This window comes from Molossus molossus, unplaced genomic scaffold, assembly GCF_014108415.1.
Source record: "Molossus molossus isolate mMolMol1 unplaced genomic scaffold, mMolMol1.p scaffold_m16_p_21, whole genome shotgun sequence".
In the NCBI taxonomy this organism is placed as follows: domain Eukaryota; kingdom Metazoa; phylum Chordata; class Mammalia; order Chiroptera; family Molossidae; genus Molossus; species Molossus molossus.
Genome location: NW_023425357.1, coordinates 30,898,470 through 30,925,948, shown reverse-complemented (window position 1 = coordinate 30,925,948; position 27,479 = coordinate 30,898,470). Strand labels below are relative to the sequence as shown.

The 27,479-nt window shown below is 40.8% G+C and overlaps 1 protein-coding gene across 6 annotated transcripts; it reads right to left on the bottom strand.

Annotated features, from left to right (window-relative positions):
• Window positions 1-812: 812 nt before the first annotated feature.
• Window positions 813-27,479, bottom strand: DDX19B (DEAD-box helicase 19B). 6 transcript variants are annotated; one of them, XM_036275904.1, is made up of 13 exons: window positions 18,723-18,806; window positions 14,956-15,047; window positions 14,520-14,568; window positions 13,060-13,113; window positions 10,041-10,176; window positions 9,615-9,707; window positions 7,763-7,865; window positions 5,865-5,979; window positions 4,022-4,199; window positions 2,939-3,176; window positions 2,224-2,386; window positions 1,548-1,739; window positions 813-1,113 (listed from the first exon to the last, which is right to left on the bottom strand). In XM_036275904.1, exons 6-13 carry the CDS (start codon window positions 9,674-9,676, stop codon window positions 1,052-1,054), a joined length of 1,113 nt encoding a protein of 370 aa, XP_036131797.1. In that variant the 5' UTR covers window positions 9,677-9,707; window positions 10,041-10,176; window positions 13,060-13,113; window positions 14,520-14,568; window positions 14,956-15,047; window positions 18,723-18,806; the 3' UTR covers window positions 813-1,051. The 6 variants fall into 6 exon arrangements, with proteins under 6 accessions (XP_036131797.1, XP_036131794.1, XP_036131793.1 ...); XM_036275901.1 differs by having other exon boundaries at window positions 13,060-13,209; window positions 18,723-18,801; XM_036275900.1 differs by lacking the exons at window positions 14,956-15,047; window positions 18,723-18,806 and adding an exon at window positions 27,315-27,479.

The following is a 27,479-nucleotide window of genomic DNA, read 5'->3' as shown; positions in this document are numbered from 1 at the left end:
TCCCTTAGTTGCACTCATTTGTATTCCAAGCACTAAACAAAAGTGTTAAGTATCCCTTTTACAAAACTTGACTTCTGGGATCTGAAGACACAGCAAGGATTGTTTACTACTGCAGATCACTTAGGGAGCTGCCTTGAGGCTGGCCATGAACTAAAACCACAATTTTCACCGAGGATCTAAACCTCAGGTCACCTTTTATTTGTTTGGGGTGACTAAGGGGTCAAGGTGATATTAGGGGTGTAAAAAAAGATGCTGCAAGTGCCTGTGAGACCAGGTTTTATGGCAAACCAGAGCCACCACTAATTCTCCATGACGACTTCACAGGAACTGCTCAAGCATAAGCAAGGGACCCACCAATAATCAGATGTGCACTGCAGATTGCATGTGCTGAAAAGAACAGGTCATGGTCCTGCAACACAAACTTGTATACACCAAAGATCCCAGGTTGGCATTTTGGTTCATGCTTAGCAAATCACTTTCCTGCTGTGGACATCAGTACAGAGTGGGCTGACAACACTCAGATGAGCTGTCTCACCCCAAATCCAAAGCAGCTGCTCACAGATCTCTGCTGCCTCACATCTTATTCCAAACATGATGGGTAGCTTACACACCTATCCTACTTGGGGCCTCTGTGTGTGTGTGTTCCTTCTTCACCTCTATTCTGCCACTTCCACTAGGGTTGGGGTTAGCCTAAACACTTCTATCCAGAGAACAGGCAGGTGCTGTCAAATAGATCCTAAGCAAGTGATTACTTAGCCACAGCATTTAGATTAGTGTAACCGTGGGGGAAAAAGCAGGCCAAAAAAAGACGGAATTTCCAAAAGGTAAATTTCTGTGTATTCACGCCTAATCTTCCAAAACTTGTGTAAATATTTTTTTCTACCTTGCCCCATCATTTGCACAATTTTTGTCAAGTCCAAACGTAATTTAAAATGAAGTAGGTAGTTTCTCTCTACTCGTGCCTTCGTCTTTGTAGCGACTGTACTCGAAAGCACTAGTCTCCCATGTAGGGGGAGTGCCAAGGGTGGGCACCAGTGACTGGTGGAGCTTCTCAGTTGGCTATTTTCTCAATCTCATCCAAATCATCCGTGTCCAATCTTTCTATTTTCTTATCTGAGGGGGGAAAAAAAAAACATTCAAAGAGAGAGACCATCATGGGGTTACTATGGAGACACACACTTAGGGAAGGGGCTGCATAGCAGGGGGAGGAAACACACAGGTCTTGGCCCTGGCCAGGAGTGAGCCCTGCCTAAGGTCACATCCATCTTTCATTTAACCCCCAAGGCTTCTGGTGCCTGAGAAACACACACTGACAGCAACAGTCGGAACCCAGGGCCCTCAGCCTGGCCAAAGGGAAACTGTCATTTGAGTCGCTGACACTGAGCCCTCCAGGTGTGCTCTTTGAGAACTTTTATATTGTAGGGAAGGAGGGGAATGTGGGCAGGGACAAAGCCTCTCTAGGGGCCACAGGAAACCTACCCTTCCCCACCCCCAGATTTGCCCTTATAAGGAAAGGGCCCCCGGCAGAGGACACTCCAGGGACTCACTAAAATGCTCCTGGATTCTATTGAGGATGTTCATGCTGTGCTTGCTGTCGACCATGTTCACTGCCAGGCCCCTCTTGCCAAAGCGGCCAGTGCGCCCGATCCGGTGCAAGTAAGTCTCGTTGTCAGGGTTCCCATCCTTGTCCACGGGAAGGTCGAAGTTGATGACAACAGACACCTGTTCAACATCGATACCTGCATGAAGGAGAGTTGGAGAAGAGTAAGGACAGGAGACAAAAATCACTGTCACTCGTCCATTCAGGCCATGTGCACCAACTCTGGGTGGAGGGAGTCTGGGTGGGCCAGCTCTGAGATTCAGGGACAAGGGGCACATAGCAGAGCCCAGAGGAAAACCACAGGACTTTGGCAGGTGCTAACACAATTATGAAGTCAGTAAGCGATCCTCTGCTGGACACAAGTGTCTGGAGATGCAGCTGAAACACCAATGGATGCCCCGGAAGGGCACCACCGTTCTAAAACAGATGCCTGTCGTTTCCTTTCACCAAGTCAGGACTCGGGCTTCTGTGAAAGTTACCATCTGCTGAGGGAACCCCGTCTCCTAGAAAAGAATGTCACCACCAGCCCCACCGGCTCTCGCCCAAACCATCTGAGTTTTCCATAGATGAGGCTTTCTCTTGCTACCCCTAGTCTGGTAGACCAGGACAAGTTCTCTGCTCACCACGGGCACACACGTTGGTGGTCACCAGCACCTTCTCTTTGCCCTCTCGGAAGCGCTCAATCACGGCAGCCCTCTGCTCCACCATCATTTCACCACTCAGCAGAGCCACCTGATGGCCTTCTTTTGAGAGCTCTGCTGCCAGCCAACTGGCTGTTTTACGGGTCTGGAGTGAAAAGAATTGTTTTAAATGAAGATACCTGTAAAAAAAATGAAAACACCTGCAGAAAAAGTGGCTTCTTGCCGTTTATATACATGAAGATCCTGTAGCATTCAGTCAGAGGGTTAGGCTTAAATTTTTCAAATAGAATTTTAGCCACATGATTTTTTTTAGATGAATTACTTAAATGATCTTAGTGTTCATCTAGGAAGAGTGTAGTTTCAACCAAAGATTTTGATTTCTAAAATCAAAAGTCTATCTTCTTAACGTTTTGACATTATTTCAGTTATTTGGAGGTTTTTTTTTCAAGTTATCTCTAAGAAGTGGGATTCAAGAAGCTTCAGATTTTCAGTCTTCCCTTTAAAACTCATTATATTATGAGAAGAATATGTCCTAGGGCAGGTGGAAGAGATTTACTTTCTTCCTAGTCCCAAAGGGGGAACCTGGTCCTCCTCAGCACTAAGGTGGAGCTGGTTGAGAGGGAGGGGGCTGGGCAACACCTTCCCATGGAGCTCCTCCCCCGGCAAGCCTGCTGCTGCTCCTGCTGCTGCTACTCACATGGCAGAAGATCATGGCTTGAGCAATGGTGATGGCCCCGTAGAGGTTACACAAGGCCTGGAACTTCTCGTCTCTGTTATTGCACAGGACGTAATACTGCTTGATGGTGTCCAATGTCTCCTCCTCACGCTTCAGTTTGATAATGTTTGGGTCTGGGACCACTTTCTGGGCAAATTTCCATACAGAGTCTTCGAAAGTGGCAGAGAAAAGCAGCATCTGGCAGTTCCTGGGCAGCATCCTGCAAGAGAAGGCCCAGGTGTTTGGCATGACGCCAGTTTTTTTTTTTTTTTATCCTCACACGAGGACATTTTTTGCATTTATATTCAGATAGAGCGGAAGGGAAAGGCGGGGTAAGAGAGAGAAACATCAATGTGAGAGAGACATATCAACTGGTTGCCACCCACACGACTGCAACTGGGGCAGAGACAAACTGCAACTGAGGTGCGTGCCCTTAGCGGGAACTGAACCCGGGACTCTCTGGTCCGTAGGCTGATGCTCTAATCGCTGAGCCAAACTGGCCAGGGCCTGAGTTTTTCACTCGAACAGACAGAAGCACAGCCTCCCCAGGCTTGGGTGGTCTACATCCCCAGGAAGGTGACAGCGATGGAGCAGCACTGCCAGAAGCAGCGGGAGCAGACATGGAGCCGGGACAGGGTGGTGTTAGATTTCCTACATCTTTTTCCTCAAGCCAGGCTGGGAGTATGGTCAGTGCTGACATGGCCCATCAAACATATGCTTCTGAAGGTTCTGAAGCAAAGAACCCAGCAAGAGAGAGAAGAGGAGTTGGATATAACAAGAGGAGACACAGAGATTTTTTATTTTATTTATTTTTTTCTTTATTGATTTTAGAGAATGAGTAAGGGAGGACAGAGATAGAAACATTGATGAGAGAGAACATCAATTGGCCACTTCCTGCATGCCCCCACTGGGGATCGGGCCCACAACATGGGCATGTGCCTTGACTGGGAATTGAACCGATGACCTGTTGGTGCATGGACTGATGCTCAACCACTAAGCCACACTGGCTGGGTGAGATGTTTACTTGTAGATCAGGAGAAGTTCCTCTTGGATCCACAGTCCTACCTTTGGATGCGGATGCTCTGATCTTGGTGGCCCTGAGTAGCTATCATCACATCAGCCTCATCCAGAACAAACACCTTGATCTTCTTGGGGTCAATGAACTTGAGCTTGGAGCACCAGTCCAGAACAGTTCCAGGGGTGCCAATGACAATGTGCTCACTGATCTTCTGACCTCTTTCCACTGTTGAGACAAGATGTTTTTCATGGGTATGTCCATGGTGAAACCAGTTCTCTTCTCTGAGAAATTCTAAAGCTATCATGTATTTTATTGCAATTGTTTTGATGTTTCCATTAATCTTTTATTTTATTATTATTATTTTTTAATCCTCACCCGAGGACATTTTTCAACATTTTGTTGAGATAGAGTGGGAGGAAGAGAGAGAGAGAGAGAAACATTGATGTGAAAGGGACACATCAAGTGGCTGCCACCCACATGACCCAACCAGGGCCGGGGACAAACTGCAACCGAGGTACGTGCCCTTAGCGGGAACCGAACCCGGGTCTCTCCGGACCACAGGCCGATGATCTAACCGCTGAGCCAAACCGGCCAGGGCTCCATTAATCTTTTAAGGAAAAGTTAGATATCACTACAGTATTTAATGGAAACACAAAGAAAAAGACAATAATGCTGAAAAGATATAGTAAGGATATAAACAATGAGAAGATAAAAAAACTCTTGTTGTTATTCTTTTTCATTCTGTATTCTCTTTCAAGGATCTGTTATCTTTATTTCATCTCTGTCAACATCTTTCCCCCTAGACCAATATTGCATTTCCTCACTAGTAGACTTTTTCAAAATTCTTCTCACTCTATTGCACTTTTCCCCTCATCTCTCCCAGCATCTATATCAAACATGTCAGTTGCCTTTACATGCCCCACGCCCAGGTCAACAGTATTCATTATGAAAGGCTTTGTCTTTTCAAACACAATCTACCTCTCTTAAAGTGCTTCCCAGACTAGGCCTGGCAGACCAGGACACAGTGTGTTCTTGGGCCTGCACAATCTGAAATTGTGATTTTGGTTCTTCATTTTCAATTAGATGGTACTTACTGATTCAAATTTTAGTACTTTTCATTGTACTCTTGACCAGACATATAAAAGCTTCCTCTAGCCCTACCCAGTATGGCTCAATTGGGTGAATGTTGTTCTGTGTACCAAAAGGTCACTGGTTCAATTCCTGCTCAGGGCACACACCCAGGTTGCAGGTTTGATCCCCAGTCGGGGTGCATGTGGGAGGCAACAGATTATTGTTTCTCTGTCACATCCATGTTTCTCTCTCTCCCTCTCGATTCCTTTCTCTAAAAATCAATAAAAACATATTAAAAAAAAAAGTATCCTCTAGTCACAGCCAAAATTTATAAGCAAAAAAGTGTGTTAAAGTCAGATGTAATGGTGAAGGGAATGTGAGGGGACTATTCTAGATTGAAAAAAACTGAAGGAGATACAGTAGCCAAATGCATATACACTGACTTGATACTGGTTCAAAAACAAAAGAGCCATAAAGAAGCACTTTTGGGACAATTGGGGAAAAATGAAACTAACTGTTAGTTTTTAGAGAATCTGTTAATTTTCTTGATTGTGATAAGGGTATTGAGGATATGCTGAAGAATGTTCTCATCATGAAATGCATGCTAAAGTATTAGGAATAAAAAGCCACAATGTCTACAGTTTACTTTCATATGGTTCACCAGAAATATCTACATCCATATAAAGCAAATATGGCAAAATATTAAGTTTTTTAATCTAGGTGGGCACACGTATTCATTGTATTATTTCAACTACTGCATAAAATTTTTCAAAATGAAGTTATTAGCCTAATGAATTAGGATCACATATTCATACTCACATTTATTGCCTCGAACAGCATAAGCTAGCTTCAGTTCAGGGTAAAATTTGCCCATCTGCTCAATCACTTTTCCCGTTTGAAGGGCAAGCTCATACGTTGGGGATAGGCACAGACACTGGTAGGAGAGTGCAGAGTGAGAATTCAAGACATAGCCCTTGCAATGGAGAATCACCATCAGAATTTAGTTATTCTTCCAGCTAAGGTTGAAGGAAAGAATATATAAAGTGTACACCATTTGATTATTTTTTTTCTCCCTTTATTGATTTCAGAGAGAGAAAGGGAGAGAGAGAGAACATCGATTAGCCACCTCGTGTATGCCCCCCAATTGGGATTGGGCCCACAACCTGGGCATGTGCCCTGACCAAGAATTGAACCAGTGACCTCTTAGTGCATGGGTCGACACTCAACCACTGAGTGGCATTGGCTGGGCACCATTTGATTCTTTAAGCTGCAAAGTCATAAGGTAGAATTCTCAGGGGTCAGAAATCTAGCTGGGTAAAAACACTTAAAAACCAGCTACTGGCCAGTGGAGTACTAAAATCTACAAGTGAGCAAGAATCTGAAATTCAAATTGGAGATTAGCTTCCTTTTCACTTTCTCAGAAAGTGCTCAGCTTTCTAATGGATGAATAGTTGTAGATGAAGGAGTTTTTTATGGCAAGTAAAGGAGCCAAGCCTATCAGTAGTATCCCAGAACTGGCAAACCATGGAAAGGAACAGGATTTTTGTTGCTACTACATCAACTATGTTGTCTGTACCCAACTTAAGAGGCTCTAGTTTACATAAAAAGTAATACAAGACATGGCTTTTATTTTATTTATTGATTTTAGAGAGAGAGGAAGGGAGAGGGACAGAGAGATAAGAGACATCAATGAGAGAGAACATTGATTGGCTGCCTGCCTCCTGCATGCCTTCCACTGGAGATTTGGCCCACACCTGGGCATGTGCCCTGATCGGGAATCGAACTGGTGACCTCTTGGCTCATAGGTTGATGCTCAACCACTGAGCCACTCCGGCTGGGCAAGACATGGTTTTTGTTGTTGGTATTAATCCTCACCCAAGGATATTTTCCCATTGAATTAAAAAAAATATGTTGTTATTGATTTATTTTTATTTTATTTTATATTTTTATTTATTTTTTGGTTAATCCTCACCTGAGGATATTTTTCCATCGATTTTTTTTTTTTTAGATAGAGTGGAAGGGAGGAAGGAGGAGAGAGAGAGAGAAATAGAAACATCAATGTGAGAGACACACATCGATTGGCTGCCTCCGCATGACCCTGACCAGGACTGTGGATTGAACCTGCAACCCAGGTATGTGCCCTTGACCAAGAATCAAACCCATGACCCCATAGTCTGTAGGTCAATGCTCTGTTTAGCAAAACTGGCCAGGGCTATTTTTATTGATTTTTAGATAGAGAGGAAGGGGGAGAGAGAGAGATAGTAACATCAATGAGAGAGAAACATCGATCTGCTGCCTCTTGCACACCCCCTACTGGAGTCAAGCCCCCAACCCGGGCATGTGCCCTAACTGGGAATCAAACTGGCAAACTCCTGGTACATGGGACAATGCTCAATCCACAGAGTCACACTGGCTGGGCCCCAATGATTTTTAGATAAAGTGAAAGGGAGGGAGAGGGAAGGAGAGAGAGAAACATCGATGTGAGAGACACACATTTGTTGCCTCCTGCACGACCCTAACCAGAGCCAAGGGTTGAACCTGCAACCCAGATATGTGCCTTTGACTGAGAATTAAACCCGAGACCCTTTGGTGTGAGGGCTGATGCTCTAACTGCTGAGCCAAACTGGCCAGGGCATGGACATGGCTTTTAATCCATCAAATGGCATTTCCCTTCTAGCTATGCAATAGCAGAAAACCCAAATTCACCAAGCCCTTACCTGGGGGTATCTGTTTGCAGGTTCTACATGGCTGAGCATGGCCAACACAAAGGCAGCTGTTTTACCAGTACCAGACTGAGACTGGGCAATTAAATTCTGTGGGCTGCACAAGAAAACGAACTGTTTAGGAGCTTAAATCTCAAGTATCCTTTCAATTAATAAAAATGAAAATAAAGTTTTAAGTTAAAAAAAAAGATATCCATCTTGAAATAATATTACTACTATGACAGAACAAAGAAAACATTGGAAAATAAAGACCTAAAATATGTTTTTGGATAAACAGGAAAAGGAGTTTCAGGATTTAGGGTTTTATGCAATACAATTTTACATAATCACATATAATGTAGGGATCAATTTTTATAAATAGTTCCTCATGCTCTAGAGCAATGATTTTCAACTGGTGTGCTGCAAGAATTTTTAAAACATGCAATACCTGACTATTTAGTCAGGAGCACTGACCTCTTTTCCCTTAGGTTGTCAAATTAAAAAAATGATGATAGCCACTTGGCCTTTGTAGCTGTTGGTTGAGCATCGTGCCATGCACCAGGAGGTCTCCTGTTCGATTCCTGGTCAGGGCACATGCCCGGGTCGTGCAGTGCAGGAGGCAGCCAATTGATGTTTCTCTCTCATAGATGTTTCTCTCTCTCTCTTTCTCCCTCATCTCTTTCCTTTCTACTCTATCTGAAAATCAATGGGAAAATATCCTCAGGTGAGGATTAACAAAGAAAAACAAACAAAACATTTTTTTAGTAATTAGTTTATGTATGCCATGAGATGAAAATGGTTGAAAATCACTGCTCTAGAACCTTGTTATTCAAAAAGTGGTCTGACACCATCATCTGGAAGGTTACTAGAAATGGTGAACCTCTATCCCCACCTTAAATCTAATGAAATCAGAATTTGCATTTTAATAAATTCTTGTAAGATTCATAGGCTATGAAAGTGTGAGAAGCACGGCACTGGAAAACAACCTTAGTAATTATACCATTCTGGTCTCCTAGAACACTGTTTGGTTTTTGCCTACTATAATTGACACAATAAGTTTTATATAACAAAATAATGAAATCATGGTGTATATAAATGATATAAATGTATATTTATCAACATAGAAAGATGATCATATAAACATTTTAAAGCATATAAAGTTTTATATCCATTAAAAAATATGTAACCAAAAATAAAGCCCTGGCCGGTTACTCATTACTCGGTGGTTAGAGCATCAGCCCTGGGACTGAGTGGTCTCAAGTTTGATTCTGGTCAAGGGTATGTACCTGGGTTGTAGGTTCAATCCCTGGCCCCGGTTGGGTCATGGGAAAGGCAACTGGTTGATGTCTTTCTCTCTCTCTGTCCCTCCCTCCCCCCCTTCCCCTCCCTCTTCCTTTCTCTCCCTTCCTCTCTAAAAAATCAATGGAAAAATATCCTTGGGTGAGGATTAACAAAAATAAAAACAAAAATAATATGTATACCTATGTAAATTTATATAGGAAAAAAAGTCTGCTCTGGTGTGGCTCAGTTGGTTAGAGCCCCATCTCGTGCACCAAAGAGCTGGGGTTCGATTCCCAGTCAGGGCACATATCCAGGTTTCGGGTTTGATCCCTAGTTGGGGTATATGCAGAAGGCAACAGATTGATGTTTCTTTCCTATATTGATGTTTCTCTCTCTCCACCTCTCTCTCTCTAAGGAAAGAAAGAAAAAGTCTAGAAGTCTCTACTCCAAATATTAACAATATGTGGGGGATGGAGATTACAAATTATTTTTTCTTATTTTTTATTGCTTTTTAACTTTTCTAAAATGAGCATGTATTACTAGTACAGTTTTTGAAAACAATATAGGGTTATGTCAGGACACATACGGCTCAGCAAGCATCAACGGCAATGCATTTTCTTGTATCTTGGATGGACGGTTGAAGCCCATGGCATAGACTCCCTGGAGAAGCTGTGGTTTCCTAGTAAAACAGTTAATGATGCAAGTCAGTCTCTTTGGTTGAGGAAAGAAGCCAAATATATCGGGAATTTTTTTTCTCTTTTTAACTGCTGTTACCCACAGCTTATTACTAATAATACTTGAATTGTGCTGAACTGAGCCCAATGTGTAAATGCAGATAAAAAAAATTTTTTAGAGATTATCTAGAAATTTTACTTAATATCTTAAAGCAGCTAAATTTTTTTAACTAAACTTATGTTAGCTAAAAATGTCCTACTGTGATAAAAAAATATATATAACAGGCCTAGGATCTCTATTTAAACACTAAGGGGAGAGTAAGAAAGCAAATACTCACAACCTAAGCTCCTCAAAAGACTTCACTGAGTAGAGGGGGGAGTTTGGATCCCGTTGCAGGACTTCCACTTGGTTTGTGTTATCCACAAGGTTGCTTCTGATGAGCTTGTTGAGTAAGGACTGGGCAGCTCTGTCTTCTGTCAGGAAAAAGACAGCAAAGCAAAGAATTTTAAAAGTCCATGAAATCTACCATGAGCTCATCTGAATTTAATTGCCATTGGTATTTTTTGTTTTAAATCTTTATTGTTGAATGTAAAATGTATTACAGATGTTCCACATTTTCCCCCCATTGACCCCTTCCTCCCCACTCCTGCCCCCCTCCCGCCTTTTCCCACACTATTGTCTGTGTCCATTGGTTATGCACATAAGTTCTTTGGTTTATTTCTTCCCACCCCCCCAACCCCTTTTTCCCTTTCAGGTTTGTCAGTCTAGCAATGAATTTGTACTTCTTAATCCTTTCACCTTTTTCACCCATTCCCCCAACTCCCCTCCCATCTGGCAACCAACAAAATGTTCTCTCTATCTATGAGAATTTTCCTGTTCTGCATGTTCATTTTGTTTGTAGATTCCATTGTCGATAGATATGTATTATTGCCATTTTGTTTGTTCATATATTTTATCTTTTTCTTCAAAAAGACCCTTCAACATTTCACATAATAACAGTTTGGTGGTGATGAACTCCTTTAATTTTTTCTTGTCTGGGAAACTCTTTATATGGCCATCGATTCTAAATGACAGCTTTGCAGGATAGAGTAATCTTGGTTGTAGGTTCTTGCTTTTCATCACTCTGAATATTTCTTGCCACTCCCTTCTGGCCTGCAAAGTTTCTTTTGAGAAATCGGCTGACAGTCGTATGGGAACTCCCTTGTAGGTAACTATCTGCCTTTCTCTTGCTGCTTTTAAGATTCTCTCTTTGTCTTGAACCGTTTGCATTTTGATGATGATGTTTTGGTGTGGGCCTCTTGGGGTTCATCTTGTTTGGGACTCTCTGTGCTTCCTGGACTTGTATGTCTGTTTCCTTCACCAAGTTAGGAAAGTTTTCTGCCATGATTGTTTCAAACAGGTTTTCGATTTCTTGTTCTCGCTCTTCTCCTTCTGGCACCCCCAAAATGCGAGTGTTGGCACGCTTGAAGTTGTCCCAGAGGCTCCTTATACTATCCTCCGTTTTTTGGATTCTTTTTTCTTTTTGCTGTTCTGATTGGGCATTTTTTGCTTCCTTATATTCCAAATCGATGGTTTGCTTCTTGAATTTATGTACTCTACTATTGAAGCTGTGCAAATTATTCTTTATTTCAGTTAATGCCTCCTTCAATTCTGACTGTGCATCCATGATTTCTGACTGGTCTTTTTTTATGTTCTTGACGCCCTCACTAACATCATTGAGCATCCTTATAAGCAGTGTTTTGAACTCAGCATCTGTTAGGTTGCTTATCTCCATTTTGCTTAGTTCTTTTCTTGGGGTTTTGTTCTGTTCTTTCATTTGGGACCTGTTTCTGTGTCTCCTCATTTTGGCTGCCTCCCTGTGTTTGTTTCTGTGTATTACTTAACGAGAGGTATGGGGCTAGCTGAGACCAGATGCTGCTCGTTTGAAAGAATTTAGGAAAACCTGAAGCAGGATCCAAGACAGGCCAATCCTATGGTTAAGGAAGTGGCAACAGCTTGGGTGGGCCTGAAAGTTGGGTGGGGCAGGGCCTCAGGGAGTCACTAGGGCGGGGCTATCAGTGTGAACCAGGTTGCTGGAGTCCCAGATATGGGGGCTGTCTGCTGCCCCAGGGAAGGGCTCACCAAAGGAACAAAGGCCTCTTACAGCATGTCTGTCCTGGAGAAAGCCCCCTCTCCAGCCCTTGCTCCAGTGCCAAACAGTTCAGTTCTTCCCTGTATGTCTCTGGTGCCCCTTGAGCTGCCTCCCCTCCAAGCTTAGAGGGAGAGAGTCCAATAAGTCCTTGCGCGGGCCCTTTAAAGAGCTGCCTGGGGCTCCAGCCGCATCAGCCTGGCTGAGCCTCAGTTCCCGCTGGTTTTTACAGCGAGAAGTTATGGGGACTTCTCTTCCTGGCACTGGAACCCTGAGCGGGGCACCTGGTGTGGGACGGGGACCCCTCAGTCCTCAGGAAGGACCTTCCCAGCCGAGGTGCCCTCCTGATTTTTATCCGCCACACGTGGGTGTGGGACCAGCCCGTGGAGCCATCGCCGCCGCTGCTACCCCTCCTACCAGTCTGGATGTGGCTGCTTCTTTAATTCCATAGTTGTAGGACTTCCATTCAGCTTGATTTCAGGCGGTTTTGAATCATGGTTGTTCTGCAGTTTAGTTGTAACTTTGATGTGGTTGTGGGAGGACGCGATACTGCGTTTACCTACGCCACCATCTTGACCGGAAATCGCCATTGGTATCTTAAGCAGTAATATTTGTACTGAGACTTCTAATTCAAGCTATACCATAGTTTTGACTTAGAATTAGTTCATTTTATTAAAGAGAAAGGTTATGATATCTGTATCATCTATTTGGGCTTCATTATTCTTCTTCAGAACTCTATTCCTAACAGCTGTCCTTTCTTGAGGTTATCTATTCCTCCTATCTAGACTGAAATATTTACTCCCCAATTTGCTCTTAATATAAACTTGAAATGATTAACTTAATATATCACAACAATGACAAAAAACAGAAATTAAAGTCTTCATCTTGATATCATATAAGTTGGTTGCATCTTGTTAACTGTGTTAAATGTGTCAAAATATTATTAAGTTTATTAGACAATGGGGATGCAACTTAAAATCTCTTTAATAGTGCCCTGTAAAAAATAATCATTCAGGGAATATTTCCTGCTGCTGCTGAAGTTCATCAGTTGTTCAAAGTAAAATTTCCCTAAAATGTAAACAATCAGAATTCCTTCACCAACAACTGTATTGAACTTTAGCACTGTAACCCCTATAAAGTCAAGCCAAGTTAAATGTAAAAATGAAGGCTCTTAACAATTCATTCTCTTAAACTGTAGAATTTTAGTATATAGCTCTCAGGCTGTTACCTTTCTCTTCTTCATCTGTCTTCTCTGCATTAGCATTGGTCTTGACAACAGCACCTTTATCAGACACAAAGTGGCTGTCATTCAAAATCACATCCCATACCCAACAGCTGAGACAATTCAAATTCTACGAGACACTAGAAATGCAAAGGCCTGAGGAGCAAAAAAAACAATGAGGAAACCAAGCCACAGATAAAAACATGTTACTATTCTAAATAAATAAAGGTATGAAAAATTATGGCATATATTTTAATCCTTTCCTATTCCGAATCCTCTCACCATACCTCAAAAACTAATGTTAATTTCCCTCAGAGTATCAATGTTTATGAAATGTTATAGAAAGATTATTACAGAAGTCAATGATCAGAAATCACCCTGATGCTCAACACCTGTGCAAATAATCTTTCATTAATATATGAATCAATAATGCCATTAAAAGTCCATGTACAGCCCTGGCTGGTGTTTCTCAGTAGTTAGCGCATCGGCCTTCAGACCAAAGGTTTCAGGCTCAATTCCTGGTCAAGGGCACATACCTGGGTTGCAGGTTTGATCCCTGCCCCTGATCGGGGTGCATGTGGAAGGCAACCTATCAATCTCTCTCTTTGCCCCCCACTCCCCTTCCTCTCTTCTACTCTCTCTAAAAAAAAAAAAAAAAAAAAAATCCACAGATGAGGATTCACACACACACACGTGCGCGCCTATGTACAGCCCTGGCCAGTTTGCTCAGCGGTTAGAGCATTGGCCTGTGGACTGAAGGGTCTTGGGTTCAATTCCTAGTCAAGGGCACACACCTGGGTTCCAGGTTGGATTCCAGGCCCTGGTCGGGGTCATGTGGGAGGCAACTAATCGATGTGTCTCTCTCACATTGATGTTTCTCTCACTCTCTCCCGCTCCCTTCCTTTCACTCTAAAAATCAATGGAAAACATCCTGGGTGAGGATTGTTAAAAAAAAGTCTATGTACATAAATTGTTGATTAATAGAAATGTATATTCACAATGTTGTAGTTATGTAAAAATATACAGAAAACAGACTGTAAGTGAATTCAGTGAGTTACAATTTCCCCCTATAATGTTAAGTACATCAACAGAAATTTAATGGAAATCTCAGATTTTTGGTACATGATTTCAGAATAATTATAATAGGTTAACTCTCAGATTGCTCATACTTTGTCTAGTTCATATCAAATTGAGGATTATTTTTAAAAACAACTAATAATATTTGGCAGTACAGTCTCATGGTTAGTAATTTAATAATTATAAGCCAATTAGGCGTCCTCATGATTACAGTAAACACAATATAAAATAATACAATCCAGTTTGTTTACTTCCAAATCAAATGACTGCCATTACCTGCCACCGTGCCCTGTCTGGTCACATATATAATATTTTTCCAGACAGTTATGTAAAAACAGAAATACTAAAGTAAATCACATTTGTTTTCAAACTGGCTTTCAGTTACTCACCATTAGCATCTGGTTTGGTTTTCTCTTCTTTAAGATGCAAGTTGCTCAACTAAATGGAGAATATGGGGGGGAGGGAAAGTGTCAGGAAAATCACTTAAAAGATTTTGAATCAACAGAGCCTCCCCAAAAAAGCAGGGGAGACATTAGCTACTCTCAAGACCTATTCATTAGATTATTCATTAGATTGTTCTGCTAGGCTCCATTTGTAATCCCTAATTATAATCCCTAGAGAGAATTATAATTTATGAATTTGCTTAATTCTCTGATTACAAAGACCTCTCAATAGAATATAATTTGAGTTGTCATGCTCTCATATTCCAAACAAGAGAAAATTTAAAGAAATGTTGGAAGATGCATCTGTAAGTAGGAATCAATTATGTTACGTGATATGTTTGAGCCACAGGACCACAGTATACCAATATGCAGCCTCACTCACATTCAGGTCGCCTTGTGCTGGATGTCTGATATTTTAAACTTGGAACAACTTGGAGAATTGTGGCACGCTGTGTAATCAAAATACCCAGCAGGCTGAAGTGGGAATAGATAGGAAGGGACAGAACAAAGAGACATTTCAGCATTATCAGGACTTTGATCAAACACTGTAAATTAGGGATATCCTGGCAGGATTTATCTCCCCTATCAGACTGAAAATACCCTTTTAATTGTCAATCTTACCTCAATAAAGCTGGGGGTGGGGGAAGAAAAGAAAATACCTTAATGACAGGAGATATATATATTTTTTATTTTTATCCTCACCCGAGGACATTTTTCCATTTTTTGTTCAGATAGAGTGGGAGGGAGAGAGAGAGAGAGAAACATCGATGTGAAAGGACACATCGAGTGGCTGCCTGCCACACAACTCAACCAGGGCTGGGGACGAATTGCAACCAAGGTACATGCCCTTAGCGGGAACCGAATCTGGGTCTCTCTGGATCGCAGGCCAATGCTCTAACCAGCCAGGGCAGTATTTTTATTTTTAATTGATCTTTAAATGTGGCACAAAGCAGGTACTATAATCTTAAAATACTAAGTGGTGCCAAAGACAATCTCGTGCAGCATAAAAGTATGAAAATCATAATAAATGGGTATCTCTGAAAACATCACCTACATAGGTTCTTTTTTTTAATCCTTGCCCGAGGATATTTTTCCATTTATCTTCAGTTAGAGTGAGAGGTGGGGGAAGAGAGAGAGAGAGAGAAATATCAATGTGAGATGTTTGGTTGCCATCAACTGGTTGCCTCCCACACAACCCCAACCAGGGCTAGGGATGAACCGAAACTGAGGTACGTGCCCTTGGCCACAATCGAACCTGAGACTCTTTGGTCATTAGGCCAATGCTCTAACCGCTGAGCAAAACCAGTCAGGGTTCTTTTTTTAAAATATGTTTTTAGAGAGAGAGGAAGGGAGAGAAACATTGATATGAGAGAGGTACACCTATCGGCTGCCTCCAGCACACCCCCGACTGGGGATCAAGCCCGAAACCCAGGCATATGCCCTGACAGAGAATGGAACCGGGACCTCTCAGTCCATGGGACAATGCTCAATCCACTGAGCCACACCGGCTAAGCCCACAAAGTTCTTTATGTCTTGAGGTTCATTTCTGTCTTTCCTGTAAGTCCCAGAATAGGAAAAGAAGAGGAAGGAATGAAAAAGTTTGTTTTAATGGGTAACTGCTTAGTTAGGAATAGAAGACCTTCTACTGATGGAAATTGAAAAGTGGGTTTCTGGTGTCTCTGTCTGCTTTGTTGTTGTGGGGAATAAATAGATTAATAGAGAGACTGGCAAGAAAGGAAATTAACAACAAAATCATCTTAAAGCAGTAAAAATAATCAAATTCTGAAGAATAAAGAACACACTAACATCACGAATATGAAGCAACCAACAGAGGATATAAGTAGTTTAAGCGTTCAATATATTTTCTAAAACATCAGTGTTCATTATATTAACTAAAGCATTTCTCCTCCACATCCTGCCAATGAACCTCGTTTAAATTTAGTAATATTCAGGGCTGTTAAAAAAAGAGACGGACTGACTGATTTATTGGCAGTATTTACAAGAGTAAGGTAATGGCCCTGAGCATTGTGGCTCAGTTGGTTGAGTGTCATCCCATGCACTTCAAAAAGTTGCCAGTTCGACTCCCAGTCAGGGCACATGCCTGTGTTATGGGCTCAATCCCTGGTAGGGAGTGTGCAGAAGGCACCCAATTAATGTTTTGCTCTCACATCGATGTTTCTCTCTTTCTCTCCATCTCCCTTCCTCTCTCTCTAAAAATCAATTGAAAAAAAAAATTTTTTTTTAAATAAGAAGATCCCTGGCCATTTTGGCTCAGCAGTTAGAGCATCGGCCTGCGAACCAGAGACCCGGGTTTGGTTCCCACTAGGGGTGCGTTTGTCCCGGGCCCTGATTGGGGTTGTGTGGGTGGCAGCCAGTCTATGTGTCTCTCTCACATCAATGTTTCTCTCTCTCTCTCTCTCTCTCCCCCCCCTCTCCCTCCCACTCTATCTGAAGATAAATGCAAAAATGTCCTCGGGTGAGGATAAAAAAATAAAATAAAAATAAAAAAAAAGAAGAAAATCTTATTAAAAAAAAAAAGAGTAAGGTTTATAGCATTCACTCCTAGGGTCGTAAGTGTTACTTAAAATAAATGTTAGGGCTGCGGTCTAAATAAGTTAAGGAGATATAAATGGGTTAGAAGTATCCATTACTGTAAAGCATTTTAATATTCAATGGCAAGAGAACAAACCATTCTTTTGTTGATAGATTTTTCAAAATGAAGTTACAAGTAAGTAGTTAAAATAAGTAAAATACAGTGTGTAGGAGTGAGAAAAAATAAACTACAATGTGTAGGAAAAGTTGGTAGCAACAATGTAAATGAAATAAATTGATGGTTTAATACAATGTATCAAAATTCTGGAGTGGTTCCAGTACAATCTAAAAATATACTCATAAAAGCATACTAGGCCCTCATTTGGCTATAAGGATCTCAAAGCCCATAAGGCAAAAGCAGCAGGACAGTAAAGTTTGTATTATTCACTGCAGTGTGGGTTAACACTGAAACTTATGTTGAAAGCAATTAGTTCAGATACCTTCCTTTGGTCTATTTATTTGGACCAAAAATGAAAAACCAATTTTTCAGAAACCACTTTAAAATTCATAAAATTAACTAAAAGGCAAAAACAGCCCTGGCCAGTTTGGCTTAGCAGTTAGAGCGTCGGCCCGCTGACTGGAGAGGCCCAGGTTTGGTTCTAAGGGTACATACCTCGGTTGCAGTTTGTTCCTGGCCCCGATTGGGGTTGTGTGGGTGGCAGCCACTCAATGTGTCTCTCTCACATTGATGTTTCTCTCTTTCTCTCTACCCCCCTCTCCCTCCCGCTCTATCTGAAGATAAATGCAAAAATGTCTTCCGGTGTGGATAAAAATAATAATAATTTTTAAAAAGGTTAAAAAAAAAAAAGAAAAAACATCCACCTTATAATACCCACATTTTAATGTCTTTAATTAATATTTTAGTTTTTACGATATATTAAGATAATTGAGCCTGGCCGGTGTGGCTCAGTGGTTGAGTGTCGACCCATATACCAAGGGGTTGCAGTTCGATTCCCAGTTAGGGCACATGCCCAGGTTGTGGGCCCAATCCCCAGTGGGGGGCATGCAGGAGGTGGCCAATCGATGTTCTCTCTCATCAATGTTTCTATCTCTCTCCCTCTCCCTTCCTCTCTCTCTATAAAAAAAAAAAAAAAAAAAAAAAAAAGATAATTGAAATCTATGGTTATACATTGTGTTTTATTCAAAAGCTATCTGAAAAAAGACTCTTGAGAAATAAGGATGATTTAATGGTAAGTGAACTAAACTGAACAGGGAGGGCCTTAAGCAAAATGGTGAAGTAGGAGCCTTATCAGTTTTTTCATCTGTTTGCCCTCCTCTAAATTGAAAAGAAATCTCCAAAGGAACAAAGAAAAAGAAGAGCCACCGGAGAATGAGAAAACAAATATAGAATCTAATATATTTGTATCTAAAATGAATAAGAAATGAAGCTTAATGAATATTTAAAATACAGCAACCTAGCACTGTACATGTCATAGTCACCTGTGTCATGCAATGCCTGTGGGGACCCTCAATGAGAGTTCCATAAAGGCAGAGGGTAACAGAGGTGTTTTTACTTACTTGTTCGGTTTTAGAATATTGTGATCTAGTATAATTTACCTGTGCATGATTAAGTAGATTCACAAATGTTATCCAGGGTCAACTAACTTATCCATACAATCCGGACAAGTAATTTAAAAGATTCCTGCAAAGAAACTGTGAATTATAGATAATAATAATAATAGCTATCACTTATATAGCACTTATATCAGGCATGTCCATAATTCATTGAGGTAGGTACTGTGATTACCTCCATTTCACAGATGTGGAAACTGAGGCACAGAAAAGTTAAGTAGTTTGTCCAAAGTCACATAACTAGTATGTGAGGGACCTGGAATACAAATCCAAGTCTGTCTAGCTACAAAGTCTGAGGTCTTAATCTCTACACAATAGTGCTTCTCATAGATTATACTAATCTCAAAGAAAATAATGTAAGGATGATACAAAGATGCAGCTGCTTTGGAAAACAGTCTGGCAGTTCCTCAAAAGTTAAACACACAGTTACTATATAATCCAGCAATGCCACTTCTAGATATATACCCAAGAATTGAAAATATATTCACACAAAAACTTGTACATGATATGAGCATAGCAACAGTAACCATAATAGCCAAAAAGTGGAAAGAATCCAAATGTCCATCAGTGGACATGATGAGTGGATAAATAAAACATGGTATATCATCTGGCCATTGTGGCTCAGTGGTTGAGGGTTGACCCATGTACCAAGAGGTCGCCGGTTTGATTCCCAGTCAGGACACATGCCCAGTTGTGGGCCCAGTCCCCAGTGGGGGGCATGCAGGAGGCGACCAGTCCATGTTCTCTCTCATTGATGTTTCTATCTCTCTCTCTCCCTCTCACTTCCTCTCTCTCTAAAATCAATAAAGGAGCCCTGGCCGGTTTGGCTCAGCAGTTAGAGCGTTGGCCTGCAGTCCAGAGAGACCCAGGTTTGGTTCCCGCTAAGGGCATGTACCTCGGTTGCAGTTTGTCCCCGGCCCTGGATGGGTCATGTGGGTGGCAACCACTCGATGTGTCCCTTTCACGTCGATGTTTCTTTCTCTCTCTCTCTCTCTTCCTCTCTCTCCCTCCCACTCTGTCTGAACAAAAAACGAAAAAAATGTCCTTGGGTTAAGATTTAAAAAAAAAAATCATCTTAAAATCAATAAAGGAAAAGCCCTGGCCAGTTTGGCTCAGCAGTTAGAGCGCTGGCCCGCAGACCAGAGAGACCCGGGTTTGATTCCCACTAAGGGCATGTACCTCGGTTGCAGTTTGTCCCTAGCCCCGACTGGGGTTGTGTGGGTGGCAACCAGTTGATGTGTCTCTCTCACATCAATGTTTGTCTCTCTCTCTTCCTCTCATTCTCCCTCCAGCTCTATCTGAAGATAAATGCAAAAATGTCCTCAGGTGAGGATAAAAAAAATTTTTTTTAAAAGAAAAAATTTTTTTTAAAAAAACATGGTATATCTATACCCTGGAATATTTGGAAATAAAAAGGAATGAATACTAATATCTGCTGCAACACAGATGAACCTTGACAACATTATGCTAAATGAAAAAAGCTAGACACAAAAGACCACATATTGTATGATTCCATTTTATATGACATTTCCCCAGAATAGGCAAATCTAAAAAGATAGAAAGTAGATTAGTGGCTGTCTCGGGCTAAAAGGTTGGAGGGAAATGGGGAGTGATAGCTAAGGCATACAGAGTCCCTTTCTGGAGTGATAAAAAAAGTTCTAAAATTGTGGTGGCTGCACAACTCTGTGGATATACTAAAAGCCAGAGAACGAACCTTATGTTTTAAATGGATAAAATATATGGCATGTAAATACCTCAATAAAGCTATTTAATAAAAAGGTAATAGGGCCCAGCTGGTGTGGCTCAGTGGCTTGATCATTGTCCCAGACACTGAGAGGTCCTGGTTCAATTCCCAGTCAGGGAGCATGCCCGGGTTGTGGGCTCGATCCCCAACAGGGGGCGTGCAGGAGGCAGCCGATCAACATTTCTCTCTCTCAAGGATGTTTCTACCTTCCCCCCCCTTCCTGTGTCTCTAAAGAAAAAATCAATAAAAACATTTAAAAATAAAAAGTAATAGGGTAAAATCCCACCATGATGCTCTAAAAATTGGGTGCCAAGATTCAATTTTGTAAAATTTAGAGGTTTGTTGTAAGGTAAATAAAATGGTTAGTATCGATCTGCTGAAAATGATAGGAGCTAATCATATTATATCTGAATGTTCATTATCATGGGTGAATAATGAGTTTCTGTTCTTTTTTTTTTAACTCTTTTAAAAAATACGTTTTCATTTTTTTTTTTTTAGAAAGAGAGGAAGGGAGAGAAAGATAAAAACATCAGTGTGAGAAACATTGATTGGCTGCCTCCTGTATGCCCCCTATTGGGGATTGAGCCTGCAACCTTGGCATGTGCCCTGACCAGGAATTGAACTAGGACCTCTTGGTGTATGGGTCAGCACTCAACCACTGAGCCATACCAGCTGGGCAGTTTCTGTTCTATTTAAGGATAATTCTAACAATGCAAATCAAGCAAATAAGAAAATGACAAAGCTATTGACTTTTAATAAACTCTTTTAGGCATATTAATAGATTAAGAGAATGACAATGTAATCTGATCTAATAAGAAATTAGTAAAAAAATTCAAAACTATTTGAAATTATATTCATATTTATAATGACTAATAATATGTGTTTTTTTCCTACAATATGTGTATTGTACCTTGGGATATTAGTTAATGAAAGTATAAAGCCAACACAAGGAAGAGCAGTAAAACATTTTAGAACATTGTTTATCTTTATCTCAGCTTTTATTACTTTTGTATGTTTTATAATGTACATAATATATTTAGCAATATAGTACAGTATGCTCCTGGCCAGTGTGGCTCTGTGGATTGAGCACTGTTCCGTGCACTGGTTCAGTTCCCTTTCAGGGCACATGTCTGAGATGCAGGCTTGATCCCCAGTGTGGGGCATGGGAGGTAGCCGATGGTTATTTCTTTCTCATCAGTGTCTATCTTTTTTTCTTTTATTATTATTTTTTTTTATCCTCACCCGAGGACATTTTTCCATTTTTTGTTCAGATAGAGGGGGAGGGAGAGAGAGAGAGAGTAACATCGACGTGAAGGGACACATCGAGTGGCTGCTACCGGCACGACCAACCAGGGCCAGGGACAAACTGCAACCGAGGTACATGCCCTTAGCGGGAACCGAACCTGGGTCTCTCTGTACCGCAGGCCGACGCTCCAACCGCTGAGCCAAACCGGCCAGGGCTCTATCTTTTTTTCTCCCTTCCTCTTTAAGAGTCAGTAAAAACATATTTTAAAAAATAGTACACCCTGGCCGGTGTGGCTCAGTGGTTGTGGGCCAAATTCCCAGTGGGGGGGCATGTAAGAGGCAGCCAATCAGTGTTCTCTCTCATGTTTCTCTCTATTTCTCCCTCTCCCTTCTTCTCTCTCTAAAAATCAATAAAGAAAAATATCTTTTAAAAAATAGTATACAACAGTATACAATTTCTAAATAGTTATGTAAATATTGAGAATACATGTCCAAAAGTTTCTGACAGAGCCGTGTAATATACAGCTTATTTACTCAATTAACAGTGTCTGCTGGGTAGAAAATGAGAAATGCTGAGATGAATAAGCTAAGAGCCACAGCACAGGAAGGGGCTGCCATGATAAAAATGGGATCATTAAGTAGAACCAGGTAAACCGAGTGCTGAGACCTCCTCCTTCCCCTCCCACTCATCTCTGAACACTGACACTGAGTCGGACCTCTACCCTGTAGGCAGGAAATCTGAGGATACCTCTCTGTAAAATCTGGCCAGTCAGGAGGAATGCTCTGAGGACACTAAAGAGATACAGTTAAAGTCAGAATTGGCAAGCCCACTTGTGTTTAGAGTTTCCATTTATCATTTTAATTACTCACTCTTAAATATGAGTAGCTAATTAAGAATTACAGATATCTGAGAAGTCATCATGAAAAAATAATGAAATAGATAAAAGCACCTAAGGGAAAAAACCTAATTATTAATATCCTCAAAATGATGAGAGAATATTGTAGCCATGAAAACAGCACAGGATACTGTTTATAAAAAGGATCAGTAAGGGAAAAGAAAAAAGCTCTTGAAATTAAAAACATGATAGTAGAAATGAAATACAAAATAGGTTAGAAAGCAGTTGAGAAAAATCTCCCGGGAAATATAGCAAAAAGACAAAGATCGAAAATGGAAGAAAAAATATAAAATTAAAGAACTCTTTTCAACAAATGGCACTGGAACAATTAGCATGTGTGAAAAAAAAATGAACCTTGATCCACATTTCCTATTACATAAAAAAATTAATTCAAATGGATTATAGACATAAATGTAAGATCTAAATCTCTAAATTGTCAATAAGAAAAAACAGGTGAGCCCTAGCTAGTGTGGTTCAGTTGGTTGGAATGTTGTCCTATACATCCACCTAAAGGTTGTGGGTTTGATTCCCAGTCAGGGCACATACCCAGGTTGCGGGTTTGATCCCTGGTTGGGGTGCTGGCAGGAGGCAACCAATTGATGTTTCAGTCTCACACCAATGTTTCTCTCTTTCTCAAAATCAATAAAAATCATGTTCTTGGGTAAGGATTTAAAAAGAAAAAACAGGTGAAAAGCTTTGTGGCCTTGGACAAGGTATATTTCTTAGAACACAAAAAGAATTAATCATTAAAAAATCGACAAATTAGAATTAATCAAAATTGAAAATATCTTCTCTTTGAAAAATACTGTTATGAAAATAAAAGGAGCCCTGGCTGGTTTGGCTCAGGAGTTAGAGCATCAGCCTGCAGACCAATGAGTCGCGGGTTCAATTCCAGTCAAGGGCATGTACCTTGGTTGCAATTTGTCCCCAGCCCTGGTCGGGTCATGCGGGAGGCAACCAGTCGATGTGGCTCTATCACATCGATGTTTCTGTGTCTCTCTCTCCCCCTCCCTCCCACTCTATCTGATAATAAGTAGAAAAATATCCTCAGATGAGAAATAAAAAGAAAAGTTGCAATCTGGAAAAATACACAGTAGACCCCGTTAACCACAGTTTTGCTTTCGGAATTCAATTACCCACAGTCAAATGTAGTCTGAAAATATTAAATGGGAAGTTACATAAATAATTCCTAAGTTTTAAACTGTGTGCCGTTCTGAGTAGCATGATGAAATCTCATACCATCCCTCTCTGTTCCTCAAAACATCCCTGTCCAGTGTGTCCACACTGTATGTACAGTATAATAAGAAAGACACTGTATTCACATAACTTTTATTTTATTATTATTATTATTTAATCCTCACTCAAGGATATTTTTCTATTTATCTGCAGAGAGAGTGGGAGGGACAGAGAGGGATAAAAAGGGGGAGAGAAATATTGATGAGAGGAACATATTGACGGGTTGCCTCCCATGCAACCCCGACCAGGGCCCACGACAAACCGCAACCAAGAAATGTGCCCTTGACCAGAATCAAACCCACGACTCATTGGTCCGCGGGCTGATGTTCCAACCGCTGAGCCAAACCGGCCAGGGCTCACATCACTTTTATTACAGTATTTTGTTATAATTGTTCTACTTTATTATTAGTTATTGTTGTTAACCTGTTACTGTGCCTAATTAATAAATTACACTTTATCATAGGTATATATGTACAGGAAAAAATAGTATGTTTAGGTTTGGTTTCAGGCATCCACTGAGGTCTTGGAAAGTATCTCCCTTAGATAAGGGGGAACTACTGTATATGCAAAATACAAATATATTAAAGGACTTATATCCAGAATATATAAATAACTCTCCCAACTCAATAATCAGAAAACAATCTGATTTTTAAAATGGGTAAAATATTTGAGAAGCCACTTCAAAGAAGTTATATGGATGGCAAATAAAAACATGAAAATATTCCAAACATTATTAATCATTAGGGAAAATGTAAATTAAAATCATAATGAGATATTATTATAAACCTATTAGAATGGAGAAAAACTGGCTATGATGTGCTGGTGAGGATGTGGAGCAACTATAGTTCTAATACACTGCTGATGAGAACACAAAATGGTACAGCCTCCCGGCCTGTGTGGCTCAGTGGCTGAGGGTCGACCCATGCACCAAGAGGTCGCCGGTTCGATTCCCGGTCAGGGCACATGCCCAGGTTGTGGGCCAAATCCCAGTGGGGGCATGCAGGAGGTGGCCAGTCGATGTTCTCTCTCACTGATGTTTCTCTCTCTCTCTCTCTCTCTCTCCCTTCCTCTCTAAAATCAATAAAGAAAAAAAAAGTAAAAAAAAAAAGGTACAGTCACTTTAGAAAACAGTTTGGTATTTACAAATTTATAAAGTTAATAATACTCTTAACATATAACCCACCAATTCCCATTATTAGGCATTTACCCAAGACATGTAAACATAAGTCCATACAAATATCTGTATCTTAGTGTAGAGTAGCTTTACTCATAATTGCCCAAAAGTGGAAAATACCCAAATGTCCATCAACAGAAGAATAAGCAAATTGTGGTACATCCATACAATGGAATACTACTCAGCAATAAAAAGGAAAAACTATTGATACATATAACAACATGGTTGAATCCCAATTGCATTATGCTAAGTGAAAGAAGCCAGATTTTCAAAAAGTCCCATATTGTATGATTCCATTTATGACATTTTTGAAAAGGTAACACTATAGTGACAGAAAACAAATGAGCAGTTGCCAGGGAAGGGTAGGAAGGAATAACTGCAAAAACTTTGAGGAAACTTTTGGGAGGTGATGGAAATGTTCCATATTTTGATTGTGGTGGTGCTTATACAATTGGATGCCTTTGTTAAAATTCATAGAACAAGGATTAGGTTTTACTATATATAAATTATACTTCAATAAATTTGACTTTAAAAAAAATTAGAGGTCCAGTCCAAGAGATCCAACATTCAACTAATAAGAATTATTGAAATAGGGAATAAAGAAAACATAAAGGGGGAGAAATCAACAATGAAAAAGTTCAAGAATATTTCCCATAATTGAAGGACAGAATCTGCCAGATTGAAAGGGACACACCTAGTGCCCAGTAAAATAGATGAAAATAGACCCATACCAAGACATATTATAATGAATTTTCTAATACTGAAGATAAACAGAAGATTCTCCAAGCTTAGAAATGGAAAAACAGGTGATATCATGAATCAGAATGGTCTCAGACATCTCAACAACAAATATAGAAATCTAAAAGGCAAGGGGAAAAATGTCTTTAAAATTGGGCGGGAAAATAATTTCCAACCACAATTCTGCATCCAGCCATACTGTTAACCAAATGATAGGGCAAAATAAGATATTTTTGGAAACTCAATAAACAAATTTACTTCCCATATACCTCCAGAAAGCTCATGGATGACTTCACTAAATCAAGAAAGATGAACAGAGGGGATACAGAAAGGACAGGATCCAATATAAGAGAAGAGAAAATCCCCAGAATGAAGGCAAGGGGAAATCTGCCATTCCCCTCTATCCCCTGAAATCAGTTGTGCTTTAAACATAGGGGTAACTAGTCCATTCTGAAGCAGACTAAAAGACCTGGGGGATAATGGAATTGATAGAATTACTTGATGTGTCTGTACATCCTGAGGTATACTTAGACAACTAGCAAAGAACTTGAACTGATGGTAAGTACAAAGAATGCAAAGCAAAAATACAAGGCAATTATAAATTTCAAAGAAAAACAAAGTTTTATAGGAAAGGAAAAGTATTCATATTTCACTAATAATATAAACTTGAAATACTGATGAGTTAACTAAAATTACAATATAATGAAAAGATAGGGAATGAGAAGGTGTGCGTGTGTGGTGGGGAGAGGAGGATGGAGGAGAGAGTCAAAATCAATAAATACCCCAAACTGCAAATTCAAGAAGTAGCAAAACAAGCATGTTATTTAGGGCACAAGGAGGTCAATATGGTAAATCAGTTTCAAGAGAAACAGTAGTTGTCTCTGGGGAGGAAAATTGGTGGTGGTGGGAATCAGTGTTTAAAATTATTTGAATCTTTTAAACTATGTGCATATTACTTACTAGTTATACAAAAAAAATAAGACAAAGTGCTTGTTCTCGAACTCACCGAAATAAGTACTAACATCAGTAGGTTCAAAGCACTATCTGAACTTAAGAATATCTAGGTAAGAGAAATTAATTCTACATAGTAATGTTTAACACATATCTTGCTTACTGGGTGTCAGGCTTAGAATAAAGTTAAGCAGATCAGGAGAGGATTTACTGTCAGGCCTACTGAGTGGCTTCAAGCTAAGGAAGCATACAGTTATGAGTAACCCATGGTCCTGAAGCCCAAGAAGCTCAGAATCAGAAGGTGGAAAACGACACCTACAAAAGTGATTACCATCCAGGGTGATGAGTGCAATCTATGGTCAATTCAGATTCCAGGAAGGCAGGCAGGTGGCTGGGCTCTTTATATATGGGAGCACTCACCTGAGCTTACATAACATGGGAGGTGGGTGGGTAAACAAAGCCAGTTCAGAATCCAGGCTCCAAGCCCGCCCGCATCCCATCAGCCCCGACCACCCTAGGGAGTGTCTATTCCCAGTGCTCTGATCCCAGCCAAAACTGACCCTCTGACCCTTTTAAGGCTGAAGCCAACTCACCGACTCGGCCGCCGCTTCCTGCTCGTCCACCGCCAGGGCCCACGAGTCAGTGGCCATGGTCCCGGGCGTGGGTGGGACGCTGGTGCTGGCAGACTCGCCGGCTGGCGCGGCGCAATCCTGGGCTCCCGGGGGTCGCGGTGAGCCCGGCTCTGGCCCCACAGAGGG

Excerpts from the sequence above, each read along its gene's own strand:
- DDX19B (XM_036275900.1), bottom strand. The coding sequence starts at position 27,371 with ATGGCCACTGACTCGTGGGCCCTGGCGGTGGACGAGCAGGAAGCGGCG. Across the intron at positions 7,866-9,614 it reads CCGTTGATGCTTGCTGAGCC|CCCACAGAATTTAATTGCCC; the intron begins GTATGTGTCCTG and ends TTTCTTGTGCAG. Across the intron at positions 5,980-7,762 it reads CTGCAAACAGATACCCCCAG|TGTCTGTGCCTATCCCCAAC; the intron begins GTAAGGGCTTGG and ends CTCTCCTACCAG.